The sequence below is a fragment of the Cherax quadricarinatus genome, chromosome 28, assembly GCF_038502225.1.
Source record: "Cherax quadricarinatus isolate ZL_2023a chromosome 28, ASM3850222v1, whole genome shotgun sequence".
NCBI classification, from domain to species: Eukaryota; Metazoa; Arthropoda; class Malacostraca; order Decapoda; family Parastacidae; genus Cherax; species Cherax quadricarinatus.
In genome coordinates, this window is record NC_091319.1 from 2,546,549 (window position 1) to 2,570,603 (window position 24,055).

The 24,055-nt window shown below is 44.4% G+C and overlaps 1 protein-coding gene across 2 annotated transcripts in view; it reads right to left on the bottom strand.

Annotated features, from left to right (window-relative positions):
* LOC138853311 (kin of IRRE-like protein 2) overlaps window positions 1–24,055 on the bottom strand; it is a 217,184-nt gene that overhangs the window by 4,495 nt on the left and 188,634 nt on the right. For both annotated transcript variants that reach the window (XM_070089314.1, XM_070089315.1), the window contains 3 exons: window positions 13,407–13,586; window positions 7,811–7,963; window positions 5,560–5,739 (listed from right to left, as the gene is read on the bottom strand). In XM_070089314.1, the coding sequence (XP_069945415.1) occupies window positions 5,560–5,739; window positions 7,811–7,963; window positions 13,407–13,586 (513 nt within the window). The remainder of the gene's footprint in view (window positions 1–5,559; window positions 5,740–7,810; window positions 7,964–13,406; window positions 13,587–24,055) is intronic.

Below are 24,055 nucleotides of genomic sequence, written 5' to 3' on the forward strand. Positions count from 1 at the left end.
GAGGCTGTGTGAGCATTTTCCGCACGGCACATAATAATCTCTCAACTTGCCTCTATTGTAAAGCTCAAAGTTACGAGCGTATCCACAAGCAGAGTTTACGGCAGCTATTTTCATCAAAGGCATCCCATCCAATTTTGGTCACGTAAGGTAAAAAGTATTTGAGAAGTTTGTAAGCGGAGCCAATATCAGAGTGTGGTGTAAGCAGCGTCTTATCTGTGCTGGAAGAGTTGCCAAACCCTCCATAGATGTGGGCACTGCCTCAGCCGCCGCCGCTACCGCAGCTGCCGCCGCTGCCGCCGCTGCCGCCGCTGCCGCCGCTGCCGCTGCCGCTGCTATCGTCCTGCCGCTGCCGCCGTCACACTATCATCTCGTGTAATAAACATTTAAATGGTGACATTTTCCTTCTCAGAGACGAAAAAACCTCCCGGATATTTCACGGATAATGCGGCTCTTACCCCACATTTGTTAGTACGAATACCATTCTGACTTCAAGTATAGTTGATGAAGTCTCCCATGAAGGATGTCGTCGGCCAGTCCACGGAGAGCGAACGCCAGCGAGCGACCATCTTTCACGGCAGTAAACGCCAGCCCAGCGACCATCTCTCACGGCAGTGAACGTCAGAACATCCACCATCTCTCACAGCAGTCAATATGGTCACAATGACGACTGAGTCGCCACGACCACGACCATGTTCAAGCCAGCTGGACGCTACGTTGACAAACTATGAATTTTCAAGCTTGAAGAGTTATTGATTGAATTACTTTTTTTTTTTTTACGATCAGGGTTCTACCCAGCGTCGAGCGTGATCTAGTTAGCCAACAACTGTTTTGGGTGTTAGCATAATATTCCATAAACTAGTGTAAATAACGAGAAGAGTAGCCAGGGTAGGCTGCTCTGAGCTGCTTGTTAGGCAGGAAAAACCTCTCCCCCACACACACTTCTTTTCCTTAGAGATTAAATGCAGTGACTCAGCTTTTTCGTGCCCCGGAAAGTGCCAGAGTTAGTAAAACACACTAACACACATACATACATACACATACATACATACATACATACATACATACATACATACACACACCAGGGGCCAGGAGCTATGAATCGACCCCTGCAACCATAATTAGGTGAGTACACACACTCCAAGTCTGAACACAAACTGCTCCACAGTCACACCAGAGGAAAGACGATAATAAAAAAATAGGTAAAAAGACTAAAGAATATTAAAGAAGGAAGGAGAACTCATGAGAAACAAGAAAATTTGCAAGAACCTGATCAAACGATTCAAAGAAGTATTGAAAGGAGTATTCTAAGTATTATCAATAGGAACTGAGGCAACACCACAAAGTCAGGGCACACCGACGGGTAATGAACATACGACAGAGAAAGAGATGGAAAAAAGCTTGAATGAACTGGACTGATCACTGGCAACAAGACCTGACGGTCACCATGGATTCTGAGAGTGGAAGCAGCAGCTGTGGCTGAACGAAATCTACGAATAAATGGCTACGGGACAGTTGTTAGATATCTGTAAGACAGCGAGAAACAGACCCAATATACAGGAAAGGAGACAGGAAGCGTTAAACTACAGACCAGTATCACTGAAATGCTTCGTAAGATACTGGAGGAGACAGTAGGAGAGTGGTGGGAGCATATTTACAGAATAGGCTTCACAGACAATAGCAGCAATGGGTTTAGAGATGACAAATGTCTTGTAAACCTGCTGAAGTTGTAAGATTAAGACAAATGAGGCAAGAGAGAGAGAGACGGACATTTAACACAGTACCTCACAAGACACGGGCATAATACTTGTTCAGGCAGATAGAAATAACAGTGAATGTCCTACTGCCGATCAGGGAAGGATACAGTGACTCTGGAGAAGAGATGCTGGGATGGAAAAAGTTCAACAAGTAGTATCCCACGAGAATTGACATTTGGACTGATGTTCTGCCTGGAATGTATGAATGACCTGATGAAAGAGATGTAGGCACATCTATCTCTGTTTGCAGATGATTGAGAATTAATGAGATAAAAAATAGATGAGGATAAGGAGGGGCTACATAAAAGACCTGAGAAAAATGCATGTTTGATCAGACAAGTGGCTACTGGAAGTCAATCTCAGTAAAAACAGGATAATGAAAGATGAAGACACATGTGCATCACCTAGGTGTCTTTTTTATGACACCCTTGTGTTGCACATGAGCCGTTTTCATTAAATTGTCGATATGATACATCAATAATGTATTATTGAAAATTAGAGAATTTGCAAGACCAGTAATTGAGTATAGACTCCGAAGGACATGGGCTACAAACCTCACTAAAGGGGGAGAGAGAGAGAGAGAGAGAGAGAGAGAGAGAGCGCAGACAAAGGAATGATTATGCGAAAAAATACAATTAGCAAATAGTGAAAAAAAGAGAGGGATAAAATTACCGAGGCAAGAGATAAAAGGGACAAGAGGAGAATCAAGTGAAGGAGGTGGGGATGAAAGTGGAAACAGAAGGTGGTGATAGAGAGAGAGTGAGATGTGTGAAAAGGGAGATAGAGACGAGAGAGCAAGGCAAACACTAGACGTTTCAGGGACGAAGTCTTTTACCGGCATCTTCAAAAGGATGCTGCATCTTTCAAGACACACCTGCATCCCTTAAGATCTCTCTCTCCACATCCACTCCCCCACACACCCACACTGCAGGTAAGTCACCCAAATGAATTAGGGTGTTCCTTTGACATCTGACTCGAGCTAACGGGTTTATAATCAATATTGTTTTGTTTTCAAGACAGAGTTCTAAGAATTCGTGGCTGGAAATCGAGACCAGAATGGCAATGCAATAATATATATATTATATATATATATATATATATATATATATATATATATATATATATATATATATATATATATATATATATATATATATATATGCAAAACAACCACTGTGAAAGACTAGAGAAATTCCAAGCGCTTTCGTGACTACTCACATTATCAAGGAACTATGAAAGTAAAGCATCCAAGGAAGGTATATAAGGGGTCTGGCCAACACCTCACTATCAGATCCCACAACAGTTAAACACCTGACGCGCGCCGGCCCAATGTGTGATCTTATTGCATATATATATATATATATATATATATATATATATATATATATATATATATATATATATATATATATATATATATATAATGTATGAATGTATGTATAAAGAAGTATGGCGACCTGTTGTGCTTGGCTGACCTTCCTGAAACAGGGAATAAAGTGCCAGCAACACACTATTAAAGAATGATGATGGAGGGCTGGAGGCTGTGACATACAGTCAATAACCTGAGATGCAGTCCCTTACCCGGCTTCAGCGCTGTCTTATAACACAGGTGAACCTTGTTTATTACGTGGGTGCTGCCTTACCTACGCTGTCATACACAAATGCTATTATGTAGAGACGACGTTACGTTCACACAGGGGCCTTTATCCGCCCCACTACGAGTGTAGTGGGGCGGAGTAAAACAAGTGAGAATTGTTATAACTATGTCCATAATTTTTAAAGAAGTTTACCAGCAAGCCAGCGGAAGGTCTCGGTCAGATGACCAGAAGCTCCAATGAAGGGTCATCATCTGACTAAGACCAGCGTCAGAAGACACTTACCCTGCTTCCTGACGAACCTAACCTACATATCAGGTCATTTTTTTTATACCAAACATCCTGAATGTTCTCAGGCAAGAGGCTCAGCTCTACTATAGAAGCAGTTTTGGTTAAAATTGTTGGAGACAATGTGGAATGCACTTTCTAGGCATAATCTCTGAGCATCGTCCTCCTAGACAGTTAGTAAGGCACCTCAGCAGTTTATCAAGTTGCAGTAATATGAGAGTTTCGAAGTCTGAGTTTCAACGCTTCATCGTAATGTTCTTGTGGTCTAATTGTGTAGTTAATTCGTTAGTATAATACACAAATAACCCGCACATAGTCACAATTAATGGTCTAAGTCGGACCTAAACGCCGTTATAAGTTTATTTCTTCTATGTGCGGGTTATTTTTTATATTATTTCAGTCAGGGTATTGTGCCTTTTTGTTCATTAGTATTATAAGTGAATCCATAAGTCACTGACTTTTTTGGGTTATCCCAGGTTCTCTACACATATGCTGTTATGTATGATAATCTATGTAACTGTATTTGTGTATACCTGAATAAACTTACTAGAAGATTGCTGTGGGCCAGTCCATGGACTAATTATACGCTTCTGTAATCTTCTGACCACCCACACCACAAAGTTATCAAACTAGCGCCCAGAAATACCGGACGTTCCGTAAGGTTTGTTTGAATTATCAACAATAAATGAAAACCTTGCTATATTGTGCATCACTGTACCTTAATTAACCACGTCCCTTAACTCTCGGTAAACAAAAATAAAAGAGAAAAAACAGAGCAATTTACTGGACTTGAAAAAAAAGTCGAGAGTAAATATCGCTTGGATACAAGCCTCGTCAAACCTGGACAACATATTCCGTTTTTTTTTTGTTGATGTTTCTAGGGATGGACACTGCCTCTCAACCAGGCCTCTTAAAGTGGAAAGGAAACACATTAGGACAGGGAACTATTAAAGAAAGTAGAAATTTGTAAGATTTATCTGCTATCTTGCATGTTTATTAGACAGAAAAAAGCTAGCTGTCTTGCTAGAGTGCAGAACATTTAAGAGGCTTCCATATTACAGTCGTATGACTGGATTGTAGTCTGGTAAAGATAGAGTTCACATCAAATATGTATTAGAGAAGGATTGTCTCATCATTCTCTCTTAAAGCCCAACCACGGGATGGTAACATACTACCCTGAATGGTTCCAGTCTGCCAGCCTACAGAAACAGACCTCACCAAGCCTGGATTATCCTTCGCACCGACCTGACGATATTAGGCTGATCCCAAAACACATCAGGTCTTACACAATGCACCTTCACCTTGGCGCCGACCCTTAATTAAACTCAACATTAATTAATAGTAGAGGATTTACGAGGAGAAGTTCTTACTAGAGTAGTTATAGCTGTTAGATTAGGTACAGCTGCTACACTAGTTACAGCTGCTAGACTGGTTACAGCTGATGGACTATCTACGGGTGCTAGACTAGTTACAGCGGAATTTGATTATACTGCTTTCAGTAATAAAATATAATTACGCCCATCTTAGCCACGGAAAATTATAATCACTGTGTTCTCGTTACACGGAAAATTGTAATTGCTTTGCTGTTATCGTTACAACATTATAATAGCTATGTTGACAGCAGAAAGACGCATTTATAATGCTAGTAGCAATGAGTCGCAATGACACCACTGGCAGAAAAATAGGCATTATAATCACAGTGGTGGCAACAGTGGGATATTATGAGTACAATGACAGTAACAGATAAGACATTGTGAGTATAGTGGTGGAATGTAATTTTTAGCACTGGTGGCAGTGGGGCCTTACAATTAGTGTATGTGGTGCAATAATTGCAGGTACCTACAGACGTGGTAGTAGTTTATGCAAGACAGCTACGGTGAGGTAGTTAATGTAGTGGGTGGAAGTGTTGGAGAACAACTTACGTAAGACAGCCAGGGTGACGGAGGCGACTAGGGTGGTGGGGGAGTGGTAGAGTGCTGGGTGAAGAGCTCGGCAGGAGTACTGTTGACCATCGTCATCTGGCTCTGGCTGGAGCAGCAGGCGGCTTCTTACGCTCCATCTCCTAGGCTGTTTGGAAGCCTCCACGATATCCTGGTGCATGCCTGGTGGAGGGTGGGATGGGAGAAGAGGTTATAGAGTAATGGTCGACTTCGTGTGTACTCTCGCTAATACAGGTCAACACAAAGTATATACACACAGTGGCCACTTTATTAGGTACACACATACGCCTCTTTAAAGCAAATATCTAATCAGCCAATCACGTGGGAGCAGTTTAGTGCCTAAAAGCATGGAAACATGGTCAAGATGCTCATTTGTCACCTAAATTAGACAGTTGAAGGTTGGAGAAACGTCTCCTGGTCTCACGAATCGTGATTTCTGCCGCGACATGCAGATGGTAGGGTCAGAATTTGGCGTAAACTTTTGGGATAAGGTGCAGCGGTAGATACGCAGCATGAAAGTGCAGTCGGCGAATCTGCAGCAACTGTATGATGCTATCACGTCAACATGGACCAGAATGTCTAAGGAATGCTTCCAGCGCCTTGTTGAATCAGTGCCATCAGGAACTCAGGCTGTTCTGGTGACGAAGGTGAACCCTACCCAGTACAAGAATGGCGTACCTAATAAAGTGGCCACCGAGTGTATAGCGGAGCATATCTCTCGGTATATATTCAATGAGAATTTACATTAATCCCCATTTCTGATGCTAATGCATACATAAATTGCAATGATCCACGGACAGCCACTGTGATTTATACCTAAAAGACTAATTTGTCAGCAGCAGTGTAGAGGTATCATATATTTATACATATATATATATATATATATATATATATATATATATATATATATATATATATATATATATATATATATATATATATATATATATATATAATGGGTAGGGAGGCAAAATGATGCAATCATGAAATTTTTATCCAGGTAAATGATAAAATCACATTGAGGTCGAAGATGGCCTCAAGGGGAAAGTTTATAGACTAAACTATTGCACGAGGGTTAACTCCTCAACATTGCTGTCTATTATCGTATATAATGGGCCACAACCTTCCCACTTACAGTCTTCCACCACTCCAATTAGAGAGTGGGTCAACAGAGCCTAGGAGAAAGCTGGAGGAGGAAGGTTTGGAGGAGGAGTGGGAGACAGAAGCCCCTAACAAGAACAACACGTCTCCTGGAGTTATTCAGACACTGCTACACCATTGTCTCTCCCCGAGGTCTTGAATTAAACTATTTTCACATCCATCACTGGAATGACAAAGCCAGAATCTTGCAGAGGATTCAGTATGAAAACATTGTTATTATATAGAATACTACCAGATTATGCTGAGATGAATAGAGCAGACGGTCTCTGGTGGAAAAAAAAAATATTCCTTAGAGGGGTTCTGAGAAAGAAAATTTAGTAAATTTAACAGTAAACCTCCCAGCAGAAATAATATATAAGTATATTATATATATGTATATTATACATACATTTATACACATACGTATATATGACTAGCATCTTCCGTCTTGAAGGTACTTGGTTGTTTACTGCCCATCATAATGTTATTGAGCTCAGAAAATTGTTTTTACGAGAATCTTATGGGCTGCCTCAATTTAGACTCAGTAATGCTAGCGTCCCGAGGCTCGCCCGGGCCTCAAGTGTCATAGCTGAAGAGGTTAACAGTTTCTTGGACAGAGGTCACGACCTGAGGAGAGGTTAACAGCCTCGGGTATGGCATGACGAGAGATTAGCACCCTAACAAGAGTTTATGACCTTAGGAAAAGTTAACAGGTGTGGGTTAGGTCAGAGAGTAGTTAGCAACCTACCTGCGTGACAGGTGTCTACCTGGGGATGACTCTGGTAATTATGACCCCTCCCCACAGACAGGCCTCCTACCAGGTCTCATGGTTGACGGCTTCATCCTTGTTATTGACCGCAGTTCAGTGTATAGACTACCGGCTATCTACCCAGGAAATTTTTACATGTTTGAAGGGAGGTAGTTGAAAACGTTGACCATGAAGCAGGACACAGCGACACCTCAATGGAAAAAAAAGACTTCTAACTTTTTTTTTTATTATATATGACACACTAAACCCGTGGAGGCTCGATCCACCGTCAGGTAAGTGCGAGTAAGGTTCGCTGTCTACTTAGATACAAGACGAGGTACTGACCGTGGTGCAGAGTGATGGCGTCCCTGTACCAGGCGACGGTGGGAGCGGGTCTAGCGTCCGTAACAAGACACTCAAGAATGAGGGAGGAACCAGCCACCACCTCCACAGCCTCACCATCACCAACACCCAATACCCGGATGCTCGTCGGCGACACTGTAAACAAGACACATAGAATGAAAAGGCTGGAACAATACACACATAACCCACACATAGGAGAATGAAACGACGTTTCGGTCTGGTTTGGGGCTCCGTGGACTGGCTGGCAAAGCTCTCGCTTCACACGCTGAGGGCTCGGGTTCGATTCCCGGCGGGGTGGAAACATTTCGACACGTTTCCTTACACTTATTGTCCTGGTCACCTAGCAAGTAGGTACCTGGGTGTTAGTCGACTGGTGTGGGTGGCATCCTGGGGGGACAAGATTGAGGACCACAATGGAAATAAGACAGTCCTTGATGACGCACTGACTTTCTTGGGTTATCCTGAGTGACTAACCCTCCGGGGTTAAAAATCCGAAGAAAATCTTATCTTATGAGCCTTAATTGTAAACATAGCTTAAGAATCGTGTGCTAGGTAACTAGACTGATTCTCTCCTGACACCTGCTGCTACTACTAACCTGATTATAACTGGGTACCTGGGTGTTACTAGCAGCTCTTACTGGCACCTGGTTGTTACTAGCAGCTCTTACTGGTACCTGGGTGTTACTATCAGCTCTTACTGGTACCTGGGTGTTACTAACAGCTCTTACTGGTACCTGGTTGTTACTAGCAGCTCTTACTGGTACCTGGGAGTTACTAACAGCTCTTACTGGCACCTGGGTGTTACTAGCAGCTCTTACTGGTACCTGGGTGTTACTAACAGCTCTTACTGGTGCCTGGGTGTTACTAGCAGCTCTTACTGGTACCTGGTTGTTACTAGCAGCTCTTACTGGTACCTGGGTGTTACTATCAGCTCTTACTGGTACCTGGGTGTTACTAACAGCTCTTACTGGTGCCTGGGTGTTACTAACAGCTCTTACTGGCACCTGGGTGTTACTAGCAGCTCTTACTGGCACCTGGGTGTTACTAACAGCTCTTACTGGCACCTGGGTGTTACTAACAGCTCTTACTGGCACCTGGGTGTTACTAACAGCTCTTACCGGTACCTGGGTGTTACTAACAGCTCTTACTGGCACCTGGTTGTTACTAGCAGCTCTTACTGGTACCTGGGTGTTGCTAACACCTCTTACTGGTACCTGGGTGTTACTAACAGCTCTTACTGGCACCTGGTTGTTACTAGCAGCTCTTACTGGTACCTGGTTGTTACTAGCAGCTCTTACTGGTACCTGATTGTTACTAGCAGCTCTTACTGGCACCTGGGTGTTACTAACAGCTCTTACTGGCACCTGGGTGTTACTAACAGCTCTTACTGGCACCTGGGTGTTACTAACAGCTCTTACTGGTACCTGGGTGTTACTAACAGCTCTTACTGGCACCTGGGTGTTACTAACAGCTCTTACTGGTACCTGGGTGTTACTAACAACTCTTACTGGTACCTGGGTGTTACTAACAGCTCTTACTGGTACCTGGGTGTTACTAACAGCTCTTACTGATACCTGGGTGTTACTATCAGCTCTTACTGGTACCTAGGTGTTACTAGCAGCTCTTACTGGTACCTGGTTGTTACTAGCAGCTCTTACTGGTACCTGGGTGTTACTAACAGCTCTTACTGATACCTGGGTGTTACTATCAACTCTTACTGGTACCTGGTTGTTACTAGCAGCTCTTACTGGTACCTGGGTGTTACTAACAGCTCTTACTGGCACCTGGGTGTTACTAACAGCTCTTACTGGCACCTGGGTGTTACTAACAGCTCTTACTGGCACCTGGTTGTTACTAGCAGCTCTTACTGGTACCTGGGTGTTGCTAACACCTCTTACTGGTACCTGGGTGTTACTAACAGCTCTTACTGGCACCTGGTTGTTACTAGCAGCTCTTACTGGTACCTGGTTGTTACTAGCAGCTCTTACTGGTACCTGATTGTTACTAGCAGCTCTTACTGGCACCTGGGTGTTACTAACAGCTCTTACTGGCACCTGGGTGTTACTAACAGCTCTTACTGGCACCTGGGTGTTACTAACAGCTCTTACTGGTACCTGGGTGTTACTAACAGCTCTTACTGGCACCTGGGTGTTACTAACAGCTCTTACTGGTACCTGGGTGTTACTAACAACTCTTACTGGTACCTGGGTGTTACTAACAGCTCTTACTGGTACCTGGGTGTTACTAACAGCTCTTACTGATACCTGGGTGTTACTATCAGCTCTTACTGGTACCTAGGTGTTACTAGCAGCTCTTACTGGTACCTGGTTGTTACTAGCAGCTCTTACTGGTACCTGGGTGTTACTAACAGTTCTTACTGGTACCTGTGTGTTACTAGCAGCTCTTACTGGTACCTGGGTGTTACTAACAGCTCTTACTGGTACCTGGGTGTTACTAGCAGCTCTTACTGGTACCTGGATGTTACTAACAGCTCTTACTGGTACCTGGGTGTTACTAACAGCTCTTACTGGTACCTGGGTGTTACTAGCAGCTCTTACTGGTACCTGGGTGTTACTAACAGCTCTTACTGGTACCTGGTTGTTACTAGCAGCTCTTACTGGTACCTGGGTGTTACTAACAGCTCTTACTGATACCTGGGTGTTACTATCAGCTCTTACTGGTACCTGGGTGTTACTATCAGCTCTTACTGGTACCTGGGTGTTACTATCAGCTCTTACTGGTACCTGGATGTTACTATCAGCTCTTACTGGTACCTGGGTGTTACTAGCAGCTCTTACTGGTACCTGGTTGTTACTAGCAGCTCTTCCTGGTACCTGGGTGTTACTAACAGTTCTTACTGGTACCTGTGTGTTACTAGCAGCTCTTACTGGTACCTGGGTGTTACTAACAGCTCTTACTGGTACCTGGGTGTTACTAGCAGCTCTTACTGGTACCTGGGTGTTACTAACAGCTCTTACTGGTACCTGGGTGTTACTAACAGCTCTTACTGGTACCTGGGTGTTACTAGCAGCTCTTACTGGTACCTGGGTGTTACTAACAGCTCTTACTGGTACCTGGGTGTTACTAGCAGCTGTTACTGGTACCTGGGTGTTACTAGCAGCTGTTACTGGTACCTGGGTGTTACTAACAGCTCTTACTGGTACCTGGGTGTTACTAACAGCTCTTACTGGTACCTGGTTGTTACTAGCAGCTCTTACTGGTACCTGAGCGTTACTAACAGTTCTTACTGGTACCTGTGTGTTACTAGCAGCTCTTACTGGTACCTGGTTGTTACTAGCATCTCTTACTGGTCCACTGGACAGAGTTCACAGGCTGTCCCATCTCCGTAAAGCATTTCATTTTCATTTATCTATGAGCCACACCATCATCTGCCACACCACCACTGCCACACCACCACTGCCACACCACCACTGCCACACCACCACTGCCACACCACCACTGCCACACCACCACTGCCACACCACCACTGCCACACCACCACTGCCACACCACCACTTGCCACACCACCACTGCCACACCACCACTGCCACACCACCACTTGCCACACCACCACTGCCACATCACCACTTGCCACACCACCACTTGCCACACCACCACCTTCTAAATTAAGCCTGCAATTATCGTATGCATAATTTCAAACTATAATTAGGCAATTATATTTATAGAAGGAAAAATATATAATCTCAGAGTGAGAATATAAACAGAAAAAATATTTTGGGCGTCTATATTAAAACTGAATTATGTGATAACTAGATAACCAAAACAAAATTTTAAGACCAACTTTACAGTCTACCAGGCCTCCTTCACAGCCTACCAGGCCTCTTTCACAGCCTACCAGGCCTCCTTCACAGTCTACCAGGCCTCCTTCACAGCCTACCAGGCCTCCTTCACAGTCTACCAGGCCTCCTTCACAGCCTACCAGGCCTCCTTCACAGCCTACCAGGCTTCCTTCACAGTCTACCAGGCCTCCTTCACAGTCTACCAGGCCTCCTTCACAGCCTACCAGGCCTCCTTCACAGCCTACAAGACACAAATTCTTGCTTAACGCAAAGTCTCCCTCTCAGGCAGCCCCTTAATGTTCCCTCAGTTCGCCTTTTCAAATTTCTCGCAATATGGAGGTCTGTCTTCCTCCACCTTGCCCCAGTGTACCACATACACACACACACACACACACACACACACACACACACACACACACACACACACACACACACACACACACACACACACACACACACACACACACACACACACACACACACACACCAGAAACTCCATTACTTCAGAATCTCTTATGCACCTCGATATATTCACAGTGTTGTATACTTCCACTTGTCAGGCCTCACAACCTTGTTATGGTAATACCGAGATGCATTATGTATGCATGTATACATATATGTATCTAAGTATGTGAGCGTATGAGCGTGTATGCCCGTGTGTGTGTGTGTGTGTGTGTGTGTGTGTGTGTGTGTGTGTGTGTGTGTGTGTGTGTGTGTGTGTGTGTGTCTGGACATGATTTCCCATCAAATGTGTTCCCAATTTCTTTATTTTTTCCTAGTACGACATTCGTTGAACGAATATTAAAGATTTTTTCCCATAAAACTTGAAATCTAAAACGAACTCAGGATGAACGAATCATTTCGAGAAGGTCGTCACATTTTACATGATAAATAAAAAAATGTTATTTTGTATATATTTTATGTGTATACGTATTTTAAGTAGTTTAGTAGATAAAGTTCACATGATGGAGAGCACAAAAAATGGAGTTATATTTCGAAAATCTTTGGTTAGTTGAGCTGAGGAATTTTGTTTCATGTTCAGCAAAAATGCATCTCATTACTAAGTTGTGTTGCTGTCTCTGTCTCTTTCTGTGTCTGTCTCTCTGTGTCTGTATTTCTGTCTCTTTCTGTGTCTGTGTTTCTGTCTCTGTCTGTGTCTCTTTTTGTGTCTGTCTCTGTCTCTTTCTGTGTCGCTGTCTGTGTCTCTCTGTGTCTGTGTTTCTGTCTGTTTCTGTGTGTGTTTCTGTCTCTTTCTGTGTCTGTCTCTTTCTGTGTCTGTGTCTCTTTCTGTGTCTGTCTCTTTGCGTCTGTCTCTTTCTGTGTCTGTGTTTCTGTCTCTTTCTGTGTCTGTGTCTGTGTCTCTTTCTGTGTCTCTGCCTCTCTCTCTAAGCTTCTCTTCACATACTGGCTGGTTTACTTCCAGTGCTAAAATTTATGAAAATATGTGCAGGGTCCCATGTTGGGTCCCATGTTGGGTCCCATGTTGGGTCCCATGTTGGGTCCCATGTTGGGTCCCATGTTGGGTCCCATGTTGGGTCCCATGTTGGGTCCCATGTTGGGTCCCATGTTGGGTCCCATGTTGGGTCCCATATTGGGTCCCATGCTGGGTCCCATGCTGGGTCCCATGCTGGGTCCCATGCTGGGTCCCATGTTGGGTCCCATGTTGGGTCCCATGCTGGGTCCCATGCTGGGTTTCATGAGTGTTGTCCAGACCACTACATAAAGCTGGAGGTTACGTCAGTAACCTCCAGCTTTATGTAGTGGTCACTGCTACTTACCCATGACAGTGACGTTGGCAGCTGCCCAGATGGGCAGGGAAGTAGCTGTGGGTCCCACCTGGCACTGGTACTCCCCATCATCTTCCAGCGTCACGCCCTTGATGACTAGGTGATGCTCGCCTCTGGTAGCGTCTCCCAGGTAGTGGTAGCGCGGGTACCCGGGTACGTGACGCTCAAACCCTGATGAGAAGAGCGGCTTCTGCAACACAGTCTTGTGAGAATATCTCCTGAAGCGAAAGACTAATAATCTTGTGGAGGAGAGCGGCTCCTCCAACACATGATAATTACCTCTTGGTGGGAGAGCAGCTTCTGCAACACAAGATAATAATTCTGCAAGAGCGGTTCCCGCAACACAACTTGTTCTCCAATGTTGGCCAAAGAGAACTACCTCAAAATATTTAAAACTACCGTAACCCTATACAATAATGTATTCTGGCCGCTGCCGCCACAGAGAATGTATCTCCGGCCCTCCACAGCCTCTGTTCCCTGTTATCCCCTCCCTCCTATCTCTGGATATTTCATGAAAAGTAAATATTATTAACTGCCCATCCAGTCTATCTTCCAGACTGGATGACGTGTGTATCTCTATCAGTCCCAGAAGCTGGATCTCAACCTTCTAAAGACAAGGTTAGTAGCAGGCCCAGAAACTAGACCTCCACTTAACCCCTCCCCCCTAGAAAAAATGCACTATAGATATTAATAAAATAGGTAACATTACATATACCTAAGGATTTACACATCAAAAAATTTCCAAATTGCTAAAAATCAGTTAGAGATTGCATCTCTTCCCCTCTCCCCCCCCAGCTCAAAAAAAATATATTAATTTGTCGCAACGATAGCCAAATAAAAATAATTTTAATTATAAGGACAACTCAGGAATGAAACATCGATGGTGTACAGTGACTTACAATATAATCCTCTGGCGCTGGTGCTAAAATATATATGTGTGAAAATGTAACGAATTTATGTTAATGTAATTGCGTTACTGATGTAAAAAGTAACTCAGCATTTGGAAATTGGATTTGTTCAGTAGTCAGGGCTAAAAGACTAATGTAATCTGACGATGCTGACGTGGGTAATTACCTTGCTGACGGAATGCACAGATTAACCTTTCAAATGAAGCAATTATTAATAATAATTAGTGATAAAGATTATTTTCGTTGATGACGGGAGTTGCCACTCTGACCTTTCTGTATTCACCTAGTTATGCTAGTAGGGGTTCGAGGCTCAGCTCCTGGCTCCGCCTTCTAGATCACAGAAAGCGTCATCACCGATTTCTGGCCTCTAGAACTATATCCTATCTACTCTTGAAGCTGTGTACTGACCTCGCTTCCATCACGACTTCATCCAAGTCATTCGAAGTTGAATCCACCTTAAGACTTAAGCGCTTCCTTACATCCCTATGGATGAGGTAAAGTTCCTGCCTCCACTACTTCACTTGCTAGGCTATTCCACTTGCTGACAACTCTATGACTGAAGAAATACTTCCTAACGTCCCTGTGACTCGTCTGAGTCTTCAGAGTTGTGGATAACTTCTTGACGTGCTTGACCAGGTGTGGGTTCCAGACTGGTGTGTGTGTGTGTGTGTGTGTGTGTGTGTGTGTGTGTGTGTGTGTGTGTGTGTGTGTGTGTGTGTGTGTGTGTGTGTGTGTGTGTGTGTGTCCGAGAAAGAGCTACTCTGATCCTCTCGACGAAAAGAAAAATAAATTGACGAATGTTGATTTGTTCGACTTTATTCTCTTTGTCTACCTCGAGCGTAGGGCAACAATTCTACGTGTTGTTTGTTTGCCTAATTGCTTGTTTGCTTCATAGACTTTCGATAGCTTTCAGCTTCCTCTCTCCAAACACGGACAGAATAATGTTTGCATCATACCAGGAGATCAAATTGATTTTGTCTGAGGTAGGTCACAGACACAGGTTACGTTCTGAGTGGTTGTGACCACTCAGATAAACCGGATCATCCGCAGCATGCTAGACCAAAGTGGTAATAGTAGTAGTAGTCGTAGTATGAGTAGTAGTAGCGGTAGTAGTAACAGCAACAGCAATAGGAGTCGTAGCAGTACCATTGGTACCAGTAACAGCAGATGCAGTAGCAACAGTAGGAATGGCAACAGCAGCAGCAGCAACACGAACGGTAATATTAACAGTAACGGTAGCAACATAACAAGGATGTAACAAGTACAGCAATAGCAGTAACAGCCTTAGCTACGGTCAGCCTACGGACGCTTGCCATCATTCACATGGCAGCAGGTAACTGTAACCCAACATAAAGACACTTATAACATAATGGATTCTGGAATTTAATAACAAGTGAACTGTGAGGGAATAGTAAACAGCTCTCACTGGAAAATTTAAGATATATATGATAAAATGAAAAGTAATGGGAATAAGAAAAGAGAGAGAGAAGTCAATATTTTGGAAGCAGAAGAGAAAAGGACGATTTCTCTTCCTGAAATGCTAAAAAAAACTATATAAAAAGATTACGGTAAGATTTTTTTCACTAAAATTAGTTAATAGGTTGAGTTAGCTGTTTGAGAAGATTATTTTAAGAAAATCTAACGAGTGTAAAAAACTAATCATTAAAATAATGTAAACTAACGATTATATCAAATGAAAAAGAAATTAAGAAAAAAATTGTAAAAAAAATGTATCTTTTAAATGCAAAATATAAAGGCGTGGTACAGAAATTTCACAATTTCTGAAATTTTCCTCACTTAATTCATATGGAAAAGACACAAGACGTATCCTCTATGGGTTTCTATGGACAGGATTATATCCAGGAATATTTGTCCATTGGCTGGTTGATCGAGTTTGCGAACTATCGACTATACGAGGGTCATTAAGTTTCCTTGTGACCTGTTCACTACAAGAATTACAACCCAGGAACAAAAAGGCCTGTTATCCTGGGTGTAAATGGAGCAAAATAAACACAGCTGAAAACTTTGACTTATATTATCCTTCACCAAGTATAAACAGAAGTATATGCACTATATACACTATGTACAGCAATAGGTATTAGTGCATGCCACGGTAATCAAGGCAGAATTGGAGCCTATAGAATGCAGACCACCATGCTTCAACCAGCTCTTGAATGGAAATGATAAGAGTGAAAACGTGAGTGGTAACCATGTCACCTCCACAATTGCCAGATCCACATTCTCATTAGCTGAACCTAGATACTGATCCGACGATGGAGCCCCATCGTCTGATCCTTAGCACCTGGTTCACTGGTTGGGGAGGTAGCCCTTTAATGAGGGTGTGTACATGTGCTGAATAAAGGTTACATACTCTTTGCATGCCACAACCAGCCAAAAATATTTTAAACACTCTCACAGTGATTAAGTTATATCTCTCAGTAGTACAACTGAAAGGTTTGTTGTACCTGGCAGTAAGTCAAAGAACAAACCAAGAGAACAAAGGCAAATACCAAGACCATTTCTTATGATATGTACAATGCGCAAAAGAGCAGCAACGTAGGCAGATACCATATAAATCAGAGCTATAATAAATATAAATCAGAGGAAGAATGAGAGGACAAGGAGTTCATTTCCTGCTATTATAAATCAAAGGAGAGAGACCGGTATATTTACTCAGCCTGCTAGTGAGAAACTGGTTAAAATCAGAGGTGTAAGTATAACATTAATTCGGCTGAAGTCAACCTCTCACCAAATTGTTTGACGTATAAACCTGGCAGACCCCGACGAGAGAATTGCCACAACTAGCAAGTTGACTGGTACAGAGGGAGTGCAAGAAGTTGCGTGGTGAACGCTGACTAAATGCTAACATATTTAGCGTTCGCCACAGTATATACACGGAAAGACATGCACCTCTCTGTGTATATATCGTGTGTGATCATCACTAACTTTCTGGGTTGCATGCGTAAGGTGCCAGGTGCAAACACTTGCGTGCTTCGGGTGAAACTAAGTACTCTCACTCATACGAGCTTGTCAATACCTTACATGGCTGAGTGGCTTTACTCTAACACACGAGGATTAGACAATAATTCCCCCATTGTTTCATCATGAAGGTATTTTGGCAAACTCTGCCAAAATATTTTAAAGTAAAAAACGAAATAGAAATTTTTTGTTGAATTGGTGTAAATCACAAATATGCAAATAAGCCACTGATGTCAATCAATAACCCTTAACATGACGTCTCTCACTGACACCTCTCACTGCCATCCTGACATCTCTCACTGATTCCTCTCATTGCCATCCTGACGTCTCTCACTGACACCTCTCACTGCCATCCTGACGTCTCTCACTGACACCTCTCACTGCCATCCTGACGTCTCTCACTGACACCTCTCACTGCCATCCTGACGTCTCTCACTGATTCCTCTCACTGCCATCCTGACGTCTCTCACTGATTCCTCTCACTGCCATCCTGACGTCTCTCACTGATTCCTCTCACTGCCATCCTGACGTCTCTCACTGATTCCTCTCATTGCCATCCTGACGTCTCTCACTGATTCCTCTCACTGCCATCCTGACGTCTCTCACTGATTCTTCTCACTGCCATCCCGACGTCTCTCACTGATTCTTCTGTCAACCAAGAAGGTCTAACACCTCTCACACACTGACACAAGTATACACTGCCTGTGAGGCCAGGACTACATAAATATATACTAAACAAAGGTACAAGTCACAGACATCTTGGTCACAAAAGAATGTTTTGGAAGTCTGTGAAGCCAGTCCTGAGCTCTGCCAGGCCGAGGTAAGTGATACAACCAATTTTATTAATAATTATGTATGATAATGTAACTTAGTCTTCCACTAACCGAAATTAGGTAATTACACACACACACACACACACACACACACACACACACACACACACACACACACACACACACACACACACACACACACACACACACTACCTAAGTTACTCTCGCATTTTGAAATACGATGACCTAATTCAATTTTACCGAGTTTGTTACTGTTGCTATTGGATAATGGTGTTGTTGTTGGTGTTGTTGTTGGTAGTGATGGTGGTAGGGCTGTTGTTGTAGATGGAGGTGGTGGTGGGGTTGATATTGTTGTTGTTGATGGGGGTGGTGGTGTTAAGGTTGTCGATGGAGTTGGTGGTAGTGGTTGTGGTGTTGTTGTTTCTGTGGTTTGGTTGGTGGTGGTGTTGGTGATAGTGGTAGCAGGGTTGGTAGTAGTAGTAGTACTAGTGGTGGTGGTGGTGGTGGTGGCCCTGTTGGCACTGTCATCACTAGTATTGTCACCCAGTGTGGAAGCATCCACTCTGCCACCCTCAGACAACACCAAGTACCCTACAACCGCCACCACCGCCACCACCGCCACCACCACCACCGCCACCACCGCCACCACCACCACCGCCACCACCACCACCACAAGGACCTTACATCCAGGTGTTTTGTTACCACATAAAGGCTGCCGCTGTAAGTAAATTAATCCCACAACACTGCCTCTTCCACCCACTCTCGACAAACTTCCTTTTTCATTATTCCTTTATGTCTGGCAAATTACATTTCTTCCCGCCAGGACAGATAAAGCAGCCTTAGCATAATAAATTAAAAGCAACAGCAGCGGCGCTGGAAATACTCCTGAACAACACAAGAAGCCTAAATGATCTCGCTTACCCAGAGACGGAAATCTTCCTGACTCAACAAACAGTTGATCATGAGAGTTCAACAGTGTGTGTGGGGATACCAACAGTGTGTGTGTGGGGATACCAACAGTGTGTGTGGGGATACCAACAGTGTGTGTGTGTGGGAATACCAACAGTGTGTGTGTGTGGGGATACCAACAGCGTGTGTGTGTGGGGATACCAACAGTGTGTGTGTGTGTGTGTCTGGGGATACCAACAGTACTCACCTAGTTGTACTCACCTAGTTGAGGTTGCGGGGGTCGAGTCCAAGCTCCTGGCCCCGCCTCTTCACTGATCGCTACTAGGTCACTCTCCCTGAGCCGTGAGCTTTATCATACCTCTGCTTAAAGCTATGTATGGATCCTGCCTCCACTACATCGCTTCCCAAACTATTCCACTTACTGACTACTCTGTGGCTGAAGAAATACTTCCTAACATCCCTGTGATTCATCTGTGTCTTCAGCTTCCAACTGTGTCCCCTTGTTACTGTGTCCAATCTCTGGAACATCCTGTCTTTGTCCACCTTGTCAATTCCTCTCAGTATTTTGTATGTCGTTATCATGTCCCCCCTATCTCTCCTGTCCTCCAGTGTCGTCAGGTTGATTTCCCTTAACCTCTCCTCGTAGGACATACCTCTTAGCTCTGGGACTAGTCTTGTGTGTGTGTGTGTGTGTGTGTGTGTGTATGTGTGTGTGTGTGTATGTGTGTGTGTGTGTGTGTGTGGGGGGGATACCAACAGTGTGTGTGTGTGTGTGGGGATACCAACAGTGTGTGTGTGGGGATACCAACAGTGTGTGTGTGGGGATACCAACAGTGTGTGTGTGGGGATGCCAACAGTGTGTGTGAGGATACCAACAGTGTGTGTGGGGATACCAACAGTGTATGTGTTGGGATACCAACAGTGTGTGTGTGTGTGGGGATGCCAACAGTGAGTGTGTGTGTGGGGATACCAACAGTGTTTGTGTGGGAATAGCAACAGTGTGTGTGGGGATATCAACAGTGTGTGTGTGTGGGGATACCAACAGTGTGTGTGTGGGGATACCAACAATGTGTGTGGGGATACCAACAGTGTGTGTGTGTGGGAATACCAACAGTGTGTGTGTGTGGGGATATCAACAGCGTGTGTGTGGGGATACCAACAGTGCGTGTGTGGGGGATACCAACAGTGTGTGTGTGTGGGGATACAAACAGTGTGTGTGTGTGGGGGGGATACCAACAGTGGGTGTGTGTGTGTGGGGATACCAACAGTGTGTGTGTGTGGGGATACCAACAGTGTGTGTGTGTGGGGATGCCAACAGTGTGTGTGTGTGTGGGGATACCAACAGTGTGTGTGTGTGTGTGTGGGGATACCAACAGTGTGTGTGTGTGTGTGTGTGGGGATACCAACAGTGTGTGTGTGGGGATACCAACAGTGTGTGTGTGTGGGGATACCAACAGTGTGTGTGTGTGTGGGGATACCAACAGTGTGTGTGGGCATACCAACTGTGTGTGTGGGGATACCAACAGTGTGTGTGTGTGGGGATACCATCAGTGTGTGTGTGGGGATACCAACAGTGTGTGTGGGGATACCAACAGTGTGTGTGAGGATACCAACAGTGTATGTGTGGGGATACCAACAGTGTGTGTATGTGGGGATACCAACAGTGTGTATGTGGGGGGATACCAACAGTGTGTGTGTGGGGGGATATCAACAGTGTGTGTGTGTGTGAGGATACCAACAGTGTGTGTGTGTGGGGATACCAACAGTGTGTGTGTGGGGATACCAACAGTGTGTGTGTGTGGGGATACCAACAGTGTGTGTGTGTGGGGATACCAACAGTGTGTGTGTGGGGATACCAACAGTGAGTGTGTGGGGATACCAACAGTGTGTGTGTGGGGATACCATCAGTGTGTGTGGGGATACCAACAGTGTGTGTGAGGATACCAACAGTGTGTGTGAGGATACCAACAGTGTGTGTGGGGATACCAACAGTGTGCGTAGGGATGCAGTGTACGTGGGGATATCAGTAGAGTAAGTGGGGATACCAACAGCGAACGTAGATATACCAATACATAAATACATAGAATATATACATAGAATCAAACCTAACCTAACAAATATATAAAAAAAATTCAGAGGGCTAGATCATGCTCTAAAACAGGTGTCCTCTTCAGAGGATAAGCCAAACTAACCATTGCACTGAATCAACAACACCGTGTGTTAGTGTAACTTGTCAATGGTACAAGTCGGACTCAAACGTCGTCATGGGGATTCTTTAACCTATAATAATAATAATAATAATAATAATAATAATAATAATAATAATAATATCTTAATTTCTACAAGAATATGTACGAGGTATACAGACCATAGCTGACATCAGTGACATACTACTATATAGAATAACCCTTGTTATGCAGAGCATTTCGAGCAAATTAGGTCAATTTTATCCCGGGATGCGACCCACACCAGTCGACTAACACTTAGGTACCCATTTTACTGATGGGTGAACAGGGACAGTAGGTGACCTCTTATGGAAACACGTTCTAATGTTTTCCAGCCATACCGGGGGATTCGACCCCCGGACTTCAGTGTGTGAGCTGAGTGCGCTAGCGATTGAGGGGGTTATATGTGTATAGAACAATTCAGGTTTCGTACATATGTTGCTGACCGATATTTGTGTTAAATAAGGCCATTCACTGTCGGGGGAATCGGCCATTTCTTCGGCCCAGACAAAGTACACCGAGACAACCGGACCAGGTACACTGAGACAACTGGACCAGGTACACTGAAACAACTGGACCAGGTACACTGAGACAACTGGACCAAGTACACTGAGACAACTGGACCAAGTACACTGAGACAATTGGACCAAGTACACTGAGACAACTGGACCAAGTACACTGAGACAACTGGACCAGGTACACTGAGACAAAAACTGGACCAGGTACACTGAGACAACTGGACCAGGTACACCGAGACATAAAACTGGACCAGGTACACTGAGACAACTGGACCAGGTACACTGAGACAGCTGGACCAGGCACACTCAGACAAAAAACTGGACCAGGTACACTGAGACAACTGGACCAGGTACACTGAGACAACTGGACCAGGTACACTCAGACAAAAAACTGGACCAGGTACACCGAGACAACTGGACCAGGTACACTGAGACAACTGGACCAGGTACACTGAGACAACTGGACCAGGTACACTGAGACAACTGGACCAGGTACACTGAGACAACTGGACCAGGTACACTGAGACAACTGGACCAGGTACATTGAGACAACTGGACCAGGTACACTGAGACAACTGGACCAGGTACACTGAGACAACTGGACCAGGTACACTGAGACAACTTGACCAGGTACACTGAGACAACTGGACCAGGTACACTGAGACAACTGGACAAGGTACACTGAGACAACTGGACCAGGTACATTGAGACAACTGGACCAGGTACACTGAGACAACTTGACCAGGTACACTGAGACAACTGGACCAGGTACACTGAGACAACTGGACAAGGTACACTGAGACAACTTGACCAGGTACACTGAGACAACTGGACCAGGTACACTGAGACAACTGGACAAGGTACACTGAGACAACTGGACCAGCTACACTGAGACAACTGGACCAGGTACACTGAGACAACTGGACCAGGTACACTGAGACAACTGGACAAGGTACACTGAGACAACTTGACCAGGTACACTGAGACAACTGGACAAGGTACACTGAGACAACTGGACAAGGTACACTGAGACAACTGGACCAGCTACACTGAGACAACTGGACCAGGTACACTGAGACAACTGGACCAGGTACACTGAGACAACTGGACCAGGTACACTGAGACAACTGGACAAGGTACACTGAGACAACTGGACCAGATACACTGAGGATCTTCAACTCATCCTAAACCATCATTGATGCGTTACTTGATTAAGCCTCAACACATACACAAAGAGGGGGGCCTGGAGCTGTGACTCGACCCTGCAACCACAAATAGGTGAGTACACACACACAGTTATGGAGATTTCTGTAAGATGTGAATAACCCTTCAGGTTTGGTGCCCTAAGGCTGGTTATGGGCTCTTGATTCAAGGAATTTGAGTCACCCCTCCCCTTCCTCGGATCAAAGCCTGTTCACGTTTCATTCTCCAGAAGCTGTGTGACATCTACGGGTTTATCTCTATCTGATGAATATAATAATAATAATAATAATAATAATAATAATAATAATAATAATAATAATAATAATAATAATAATAATAATAATAATAATGTGTAAGGCATATACTCCGTCATTCGCCATCATCCCTGACATGAAAGTAGAGATGTAAAGGAAGTGATTCATCTTTTCCCGTCCGTGGGTGCTCTCTGTGGGCGTGGGAAGTGAGGGCGTGGGTGTTCTCCGTGGTGGGGGAAGAGAGGGCGTGGGTGTTCTCTGTGGACGTTGAGTAAGAGAAGGCGTGGGTGCTCTATGTGTGCGTGTGTGAAGTAGGGCGTGGTTGCTCTCTGTGGGCGTGGGAAGGGGCGTGGTGGCCGTGTAGACGCTGGTTCAATATAGATGACATTAATAACTTCACCAGTTATTAATCACCATACTAAGTAATCTCTCTAGTAATAACTCTCAGCCTTGATGACTAGTGAGGGGCTCTTGATCAAAGGAGTTGAGGCTACCTCCATTTCCATGGATCAAACTTCATTACCTTCTGCTCCCCAGGCGCTCTATGACCCCTACGGATTTAGAACTCCCTCGAGAATGCCTTTGCATTAGCCCAGTAACAGTACATTGATGCGTCTCCCTTGTGTATAAACTGGTGATACAGAGACTTCTGAGAGGTCACACCTCAGAGGTCACACCTCTGAGAGGTCACACCTCTGAGAGGTCACACCTCTGAGAGGTCACACCTCTGAGAGGTCACACCTCTGAGAGGTCACACCCCTGAGAGGTCACACCCCTGAGAGGTCACACCCCTGAGAGGTCACACCTCTGAGAGGTCACACACCTGAGAGGCCACCCCTTGAGAGGTCAC